Genomic DNA, 8,055 nt, shown 5'->3' with positions numbered 1-8,055 from the left:
TTCTCTCATGTTTAACAGTTATTGCCTGGCACTTTGTAAATACAAAAAAATACTTGCCACTTCTCAGCCAGTACCTGCATGCTGTTGAGGTCTTGCTGCGTGTAAGAAAGGACTGCTTCATTTGATGAGGAGCTGCAAATGGAATTGATCACTGTGAATCATGAGTGAACATCCCAGATTCTCATGTTATATTTCTAGGAGGCCAATTGACAATCCACGCTCTACTGGATCTCAGAGCATTTCCATCAGGCCCATACACGTACCTATTTCCCTATAACTTATTGTCTCTTACACACCCATCAACTCCCTGACTCTTCCTCACTACTGGACCAGTCCCCAGTCTGCCATCTACAGCCTGTGGGATAGATGGCAGACTGGGGACTGGTCCAGTAGTGATAGTGGTACCGAGCAACTCTTGGGGCTACTTTTAGGGCTCTCCTCAGTTTTTTTTTCCCACATGGAGGAGCACTGACTCATTATCACATACTAATCAGGGTTCCTTTTGCATAGCACATGAAATCAGTGTTGAGGGCCTCCAGGACAAATTCCTTCCCACCTGTATAACTCTGTGCTGCTCCCTTTGAAGAGTCTGTCCTACCAGTTGGAGAGGGCAGACACAGATATTGTGATGGTTTTGCTTATTGAAATGTGTTATTCTGTATCGCTTTGACCTTTCTTCAAGACAGCACTCCCAATTTAGACACCAGGCCCCAGATGCTTGGAAGGAGAAATGTCTTAATTTAGTGCCCAATCCGATGCTGAATGGTCTATCTGGTTTAATGCTTCTGCCTAACCCTGCAGTAGTTATGAAACAACTAAGGCAGCAGCTAACAGTCATCACATTGTTTTGGGTCCAAAATGATACATAAGGTGTTTTTAGGGATGTCAGATTTCTTCCCTGAAAGTCATTAATTCCGATCATCATTCCAAAGATGTGAAAGCCCCAGAGAGGGTGCAAGAGACATTTAGTGAAATGGAATAAAAACAGAAAATGCTGGAAATGCTCAGCAGGTTGAGCAGCATCTGTGGAAAGAGAAAAATAATTAACATTAACAGAAAGAGAGACCAAGTTTGTTTTCAGTAGTAGACATGGGGGAGGGATGGACAACAGTTTCTTTTTTTGCATTTTCATTTAATAGTCTTCAAAATGAAGCATTTCAGTTAAATTGATGGGAGAAGCTGGGTTTCTCCTCCTCAGAACAGAGAAGGTTGAGAGGCAACATGATAGAAGTGTTCAAAATCTTCAAAAGAATAAACAAACTGAATACAGAGAAACTTCCATTATCAGAAGGCCAGAGGACAAAGAGTTAGGGGCTGAAAAAGAGGGCTGACATGGTGAGAAATGTTTTCATACAGCAAATATTCAATTTTGCATATCATTCTGAAAATAAGCTTGTTATTGATGTGAAGGGAGAACCTTTCCCCAGAAACTGTTCAGGTAAACCTTCCCTACCACAATGCAACTTTAATTTCAACTCATACAAGGACCATCACATCAGGGTTACAAAAATCTACTAACTTCTGGGAAAAAAAGCTTGCATTTATATGGCACTTTTTGAATCCCTTTTGAAAACATGTTACAGCTAATGATGTACTTCTTGAAGTACACTGCTCTTTGTGGGAGCTTAAATTGCCACACTATGTTAATGACCAGATAACTCATTTCAGAAATTGTTGATTGAGACATACATATTGGTCAGGACACTGCTGCTCTTCAAAATGCTGCCTTCAGCCTTTTGACACCAAGTTTATATATAATGAGATATTACAGATGTGGCCCTAGTTTAACACCTCATTTGAAAACAGACACCTCCAGCACTACAGCATTCCCCACATCCCTCACTACATTGCAGTTTATGTTTTTGTGCTTAGGTCACTAAAATGGGATTTGAATCTAGAACCTTTCAACTTGCTTGAAGGAGTGCTAACAATGGAAGTGCAGCTAAAATTAACCAACTAGAACTTAAAAAAACATCCATACTGCTTTTCCCTTTCTATCTCAGTGCCCAATACTATGATGAAGGGCTACCTTGAAACCACAGTGATCCAACAAAATTCTGATAAACTCAGGAGTGACAATGATATTGCAATACAATTTTTATTCTAAAAGTCCATCAGGTTATCAGACTTTCATTAAAATTACATTGCAGGCAGGAACCTAGTTAGCACCACTTTTACATTAGCCAGAGTTAATGACATGTGGCCAGTTTCTGAATACTTTGAGGCAGAATTCAAAATGTACAATGCAGGGCTTTGTCTTTCTTCAGTTGATTTGACAGAAATATTTCGCAACAAAATGCAAATGTTAGAATTAAGCAGCAAGCTTGTCAGCATAAGCAAACTGAGCTGGTTTTTGGCCATTGTCTTTTTTTTTAAAAAAAAGCCAATTGGCTTGCTGGGAATTCAAGCATTATGATATTGGTTTTCAGCAGTTGCAGATAGTTCCTGTGTTAAAAAGTGGTCTCATTCTGCAAGAATCATTAATTTGTAAATCATTGCCATGAAATATTTAGTAGCAGATTGACAGTTAAACCATAATGATTATTTGTTCACTTTTCAGATATACAAGGCAACAAAATTTGTCCAGTAAACTTTAAAGTATGAGTTGTGATACTATTTTTCCTTTATTCCATTATCTTCCTTCATTCATAGACCCATTCATGAGCAAACAGGAAACCTTGCCCTTCCTCTTCAGGCCCCTTCAAACTGCAACTTGATATTATGGGAAATGGCCTATGAATTTCCGATTTCTCTCCTCCCCCTCTCCCAACTGTCATGAGTGAAAGAGGAACATCAGCTTTGCTTCACATCTCCTCCCAATTAACTAAGCTTGGATGAGAATTTTACCTCATTACAACTTTCATAACATCAGATTTTTGGAATCACATGCCACCTAGTGGGCATTTTAAAAAATCAGTTCAGAAGATAAATTAGTATACAACATTTTTATGAAACACAGTTGTGTGCAGTGCACTTTTACTTATTCTGTAGGGTCATTAGACACATGAACATGTACAATCCATAGCCATACTTGGAGAAAAAAAACACAAATATGGTACATGGGGGCTGAATGCAGAAATAACAGTAAGCAATCCAGCCTTCATCCTATCCAATATACATTTGCATCAGGACGTTAAAGTTGTGATACCATGTAACTATTTGGGGATCAAAAACATGTATGATATAAATAATTATACCCAACAATATGAATTTATTGCCATTCTTAATACTGTTAAAGGCATATGTTTGCAGATAACTAGTTTTTTTTACATCTAAGAACATTGCATAAATGTTTCCACAACAATGAACCACAATAACAGGAAAAAAAATTTTTAAAGAAGTTCATCCCTCAACATAGTGCTAAAAATGGAAAGTAGTAGCAGTTCCACATTTCACTCCACACCTCCAGAATTCTGTTAGATTGACTTCAACTGACATTATATTGTGCTTTTAGCATTTGGCCAAGGACAAATTTATCTCCCTTTGAAGTGAGCTGATTTTGGTGTATCTGGAATTGGAATAGAACTGCTGCAATATTATCATGTGCTTCACTCAGTTCAGCTACATTATACAATAAATTCTACTGTCAATAATGAAAGCAAGCCATTTGCAGTATATTATGTGACTCAGACAATGACAATGCAGAGGAAGTAAAAGCAAGGAAAGGTCATAGTTTTATGAACAAAGAATAAATTTAAATCACATCTTTGAAGTAAGCACTTTCATTAGAAAAAAAATAATCTATCAAATCCAAATATATTCTTTACTACAACCCACTTAGTGGACATTAACTTAAAGATAAATTGAACCAAGTTATGAATTGTAAGATTGTGTTAAGGTTATGAAAACTTTTGCTTCAGTTTTTTCTGGAAGAACACTGGAAGGAGGGAGACAACTGCCAGGAACATGAGAACAAAGACTGAATTCCAAGAAACAGCTTCTCCTGCTGTTGTAAGTTGGTAAAGGGTTGTGCCAGCTTTGATAGCCACAAATGATGGAGGTGCTACACCTGAAGGGAAACAGAAAACGATATTTTAAGATTTTCTTCAATAGCTATAGTCCACAATATCTGTCATTTGAACTTAGATAAATAAGTTTACTGGTTAAGATTATTTGGATTAAAAGTGGTCCATGACTTTCCAAGCTTTCAGGTCTGTGCTGGATCAGCTAAACTCAGACAAGGCAACGAGAAGAGCACTACAATTAAATTCAGTATCCTGGGCCAGCAAAGCAAAAAAAGCTAGAATGCTTGATGACTATCCAGCCACTGGAGAGTGCATTAAACATATGGTATTACTAAGATTAGGCCTAGCCTCTATTGAGTTTCTCAGGATACTTTCCCAGGTCAACCATCTTCAGCTGCTTCATCAATGACCTTCCTTCAATCATAAGGTCAGAAGTAGGGATGCTTGCTGATGATTGCACAATGTTCAGCATATTTGTGACTCCTCAGATAATGAAGCAGTCCACATCCAAATGCAGCAAGATCTGGACAACATCTAGGCCTTTGCAGACAGGGGGCAAATAACATTTGCGCCACATTTGCTAGCAATGATGATATTCAAACCAGAGAAAATACAGCCATCACCCCAGATATTCAATAGCATTCCCATCTCGTCCCATCAACTGAATTCCCATACTGCCGATATCCTGGGGGTTACCACTGAACTGAAACTGAAGTAGCCATATATATAATGCAGCTATGAGAAGGTCAGAGGCTGGGAATCCTGCAGCAAGTTACTCACCTCTTAACTCCCCAAAGTCTGCCCACCATCTAGAATGCTCAAGTCAGAAATGTGGTGGAATGCCTTCCACTTGCCTGGATGAGTGCAGTTTCAACAATGTTAAAGAAGCTGGACACCATTCAGGACTGAAGAACTGTTTAATAGGCACCCCATCCACTACCATTCACTCACTCCACCACCAACACAGCAGCAGCAGCAGTTTGCCTACAGGATGCACTGCAGCAACTCACCAAGACTCCTTACACAGCACCTTTCAAACCCATGACCTCTACCAGCAAGAAAGACAAAAGGCAGCAAAAGCATGGGAACACCACCACCTGGAAGTTGCCCTCCAAGCCACACATAATCGCTGTTCCTTTGCTGTTGCTGGGTCAAAATCCTGGAACTCCCTTCCTAACATTGCGGGTATATCCACACCTAAAGGATCGCAGCAGTGCAAGGGGGCAGCTCACCACCATGTTCTGAGGGTCAATTAAATGCTGGCTCAGTCTGCAAAGCCCAGATCCCTTGAATGAATAAAAACAAAACAGCACAAAATTATAGTTACAGATGTTATTAATTTGGAGTTAATCCCTGTAGGAACATAGGTTGATGTGTTATGGAATGAAGAACCATTTCCAATCTCTGAAAACAAAAAACCATTGTATTTAGAAACTAGTAAACCAAGATGTTCTTCAGTCCATTAATTCTATCCTTGATGGGTCCATTATTCAGAACAGAATAAAAGCATAGCATTGGAAAAACCAACATGTCCACAGATATGGTGGCCCACCTCGTTATTTAGATAGCAGAAAAATCACATATAGTCAGACTTTTTTGTAGGCAAACCAGCTGGATAACATGTTCTCCACAAACTACTGTTGGTACATCCTTCTCCTGTCATGTAAAAATGCCACGAGATGAATTCTAAAATAGAAGGATTACGAATGGCTCATTTTGATCTGGCACTCAATGCAAGGGTGTGGAAACAATGTTAGTCAGGGTTTTTGAAACAGCAAATGGATAGGAGCTAGAGGGTAAGTCAATTGCAAGACAGTGGAGAAAATAACTAAACAGATTGCTCCACAAGAAGCTGGCTGGATTTGATGGATCCAATGGCTTCCTAACCAAATTTGTCAACGGTTGCACTGTTTGTCCAATAAGGATCAGCCTGAAATCCATGACAAAAATAAACTATTCTTTCCATAAACCATATGCACTTACCTAAAAATGTGCCAATGAAAAAGACACCCAGAGGTACATTTATTACAGGACTTGTGATGTTGATGAACCAGTTCGGCAGGAAAGGAGTTATTCTTAAAAAGATGATATAATTAATAAGATGATCCCTGTGCTTGTTGACCTGCAATATATTAAAAGCACATACTTATTAGGTGCATTTTAAATGATTTGCAGCTCCTAGCTTTCAGCCATGAATATTTCCATTGCATTCACTTTAGGATAAGTATATCAGTAGTTATATAATAGATAAAAAATATCAATAGTATTGTCACAATGTAGAAACAGCAACTGATGCCTCCATACTCAACACAACAGCCATGTCCGCCAATGACCTAACATGTCCATTGATCCCTCAAGGTGGCCACACAGGTCAATAGGGTTGTTAAGAAGGTGTATGGAGTGTTGGCCTTCATTAGTCGTGGTATTGAGTTCAAGAGTCGTGAGGTGATGTTGCAGCTCTATAGAACTCGTTAGACCACACTTGGAGTATTGTGTTCAGTTCTGGTCGCCTCATTTTAGAAAGGATATGGAAGTTTTAGAGAGGGTGCAGAGGAGATTTACCAGGATGCTGCCTGGATTGGAGAGCATATCTTATGAGGATAGGTTCAGCGAGCTAGGGCTTTTTTCTTTGGAGGAGGAGGATGAGAGATGACTTGATAGAGGTGTACAACATAAGAGGCATAGATTGAGTGGACAGTCAGAGACTTTTTCCCAGGGTGACAATGGCTAACACGAGGGGACATAATTTTAAGGTGATTGGAGGAAAGTATAAGGGGGATGTTAGGGGGTAAGTTTTGTTTTCCACATAGACAGTAGTGGGTACATGGAACACACTGCCAGCAGAGGTTGTGGGGGAAGATATATCAGGGACATATAAGAGACTCTTAGATAGACACATGAATGATAGAAAAATAGGGGGCCATGTGGGAGGGAAGGGTTAGATAGATCTTAGAGCAGGATGAAATGTTGGCACAACATTGTGGGTCGAAGGGCCTGTACTGTGCTGTAGTGTTCTATGTTCTATAAGCCAGGTGACCCAAGACCAGACCTCTGATGCTGCTATCATCATTAATAAATACCTAGAGACAGGATTAACCATTTCACACATTCATAATGTTGCTGTGAGGAAGCCCTCAGGATTCTGTAACTCTGTTCGTTCACCTGAACCTATAATAATATGGAAGTCAGCGACAACTATTGCACAAGGCATCAGGATTGACGCCTAATTTACGCATTTGCAAACTCTACCTAAAATGGAAACTGAATTGCAAAATATTGTAGTTGAGTTGCGGATAAGAGACAAGATTGCAGCAACATAATAATTAAATTATTGCAGTAATTTGCCAAAGTCACTGGATACATTTGTTTCTGGGTAGTGGTAGATAGAAAAATAACTAAAGGCTACATAAACACTTCTTATACTTTAAAAGAAACATTAGTCATGTCTGATGTTTCATCTTAGCAACTATCGCCTTTTTTAAAAAACACATTCCTTGGGGCAACAAAGTTTATTGCTCCAATCCAGGGACAATTGGCTTGGTTTGCAGGGTCTGCTCCAGAAGCAAGCAAGTTTGGGATCTTGAAATGGGTGGGCAAAAGACAAGCCTAGACTGGCCAAGGGGGAGATCAGAGACTGCAGAGGGGGTTGATATTGTAGAATTGGCAATGTTGCAATATAGGCAGAGCCTTGCGCATATGCTTCAATGTGGTATAATTTATCTCTGTGGAAGACGAATAAATTTCTAATATTACTCAACATTGCAATTTCGCAATTTTTAAAAAAAAAATTATCACTCATCCTCAGTGGCACTGGCTGTGTTTCTACAAAGCCGAGAGTTCTAATGAGAACTGATAGGGTAGATTGACAGAAACTACTTCTACTATCTAGGAACCATGGGACGAGGGGTTGGGGAGGATAGGCAGGGAAGCCCAAGGATTAGAATCAGACCTTTCAGATGTGAAGTTAGAAAACGTAAGAGGCGAGAAGTTTGGAACTCTCAAACAACAGACAATCAATTAATTAGTTGATGGTTAATTTTAGGGGTTGGTAGGATTTTTGTTAGCTAAAAGTAACTTCACCTTGAGCCCC

At 39.4% G+C, this 8,055-nt stretch overlaps 1 protein-coding gene across 3 annotated transcripts in view; it reads right to left on the bottom strand.

Moving 5' to 3' along the window:
- Window positions 1-2,079: 2,079 nt before the first annotated feature.
- tmem41b (transmembrane protein 41B) overlaps window positions 2,080-8,055 on the bottom strand; it is a 35,171-nt gene continuing 29,195 nt past the window's right edge. For 2 of the 3 annotated variants that reach the window (XM_052029612.1, XM_052029611.1), the window contains exons 7-8: window positions 5,949-6,087; window positions 2,081-4,009 (exon numbers count right to left, since the gene is read on the bottom strand). In XM_052029612.1, coding sequence (XP_051885572.1) covers window positions 3,840-4,009; window positions 5,949-6,087 — 309 coding nt within the window. In that variant the 3' untranslated portion in view covers window positions 2,081-3,839. Of the gene's footprint in view, window positions 4,010-5,948; window positions 6,088-8,055 lie in introns of all 3 variants that reach the window. The other variant, XM_052029613.1, reaches the window with a different exon arrangement.

This window comes from Pristis pectinata, chromosome 14 (genome assembly GCF_009764475.1).
Source record: "Pristis pectinata isolate sPriPec2 chromosome 14, sPriPec2.1.pri, whole genome shotgun sequence".
Taxonomy (NCBI): Eukaryota; Metazoa; Chordata; class Chondrichthyes; order Rhinopristiformes; family Pristidae; genus Pristis; species Pristis pectinata.
This window is presented reverse-complemented; position numbering and strand designations above follow the sequence as displayed.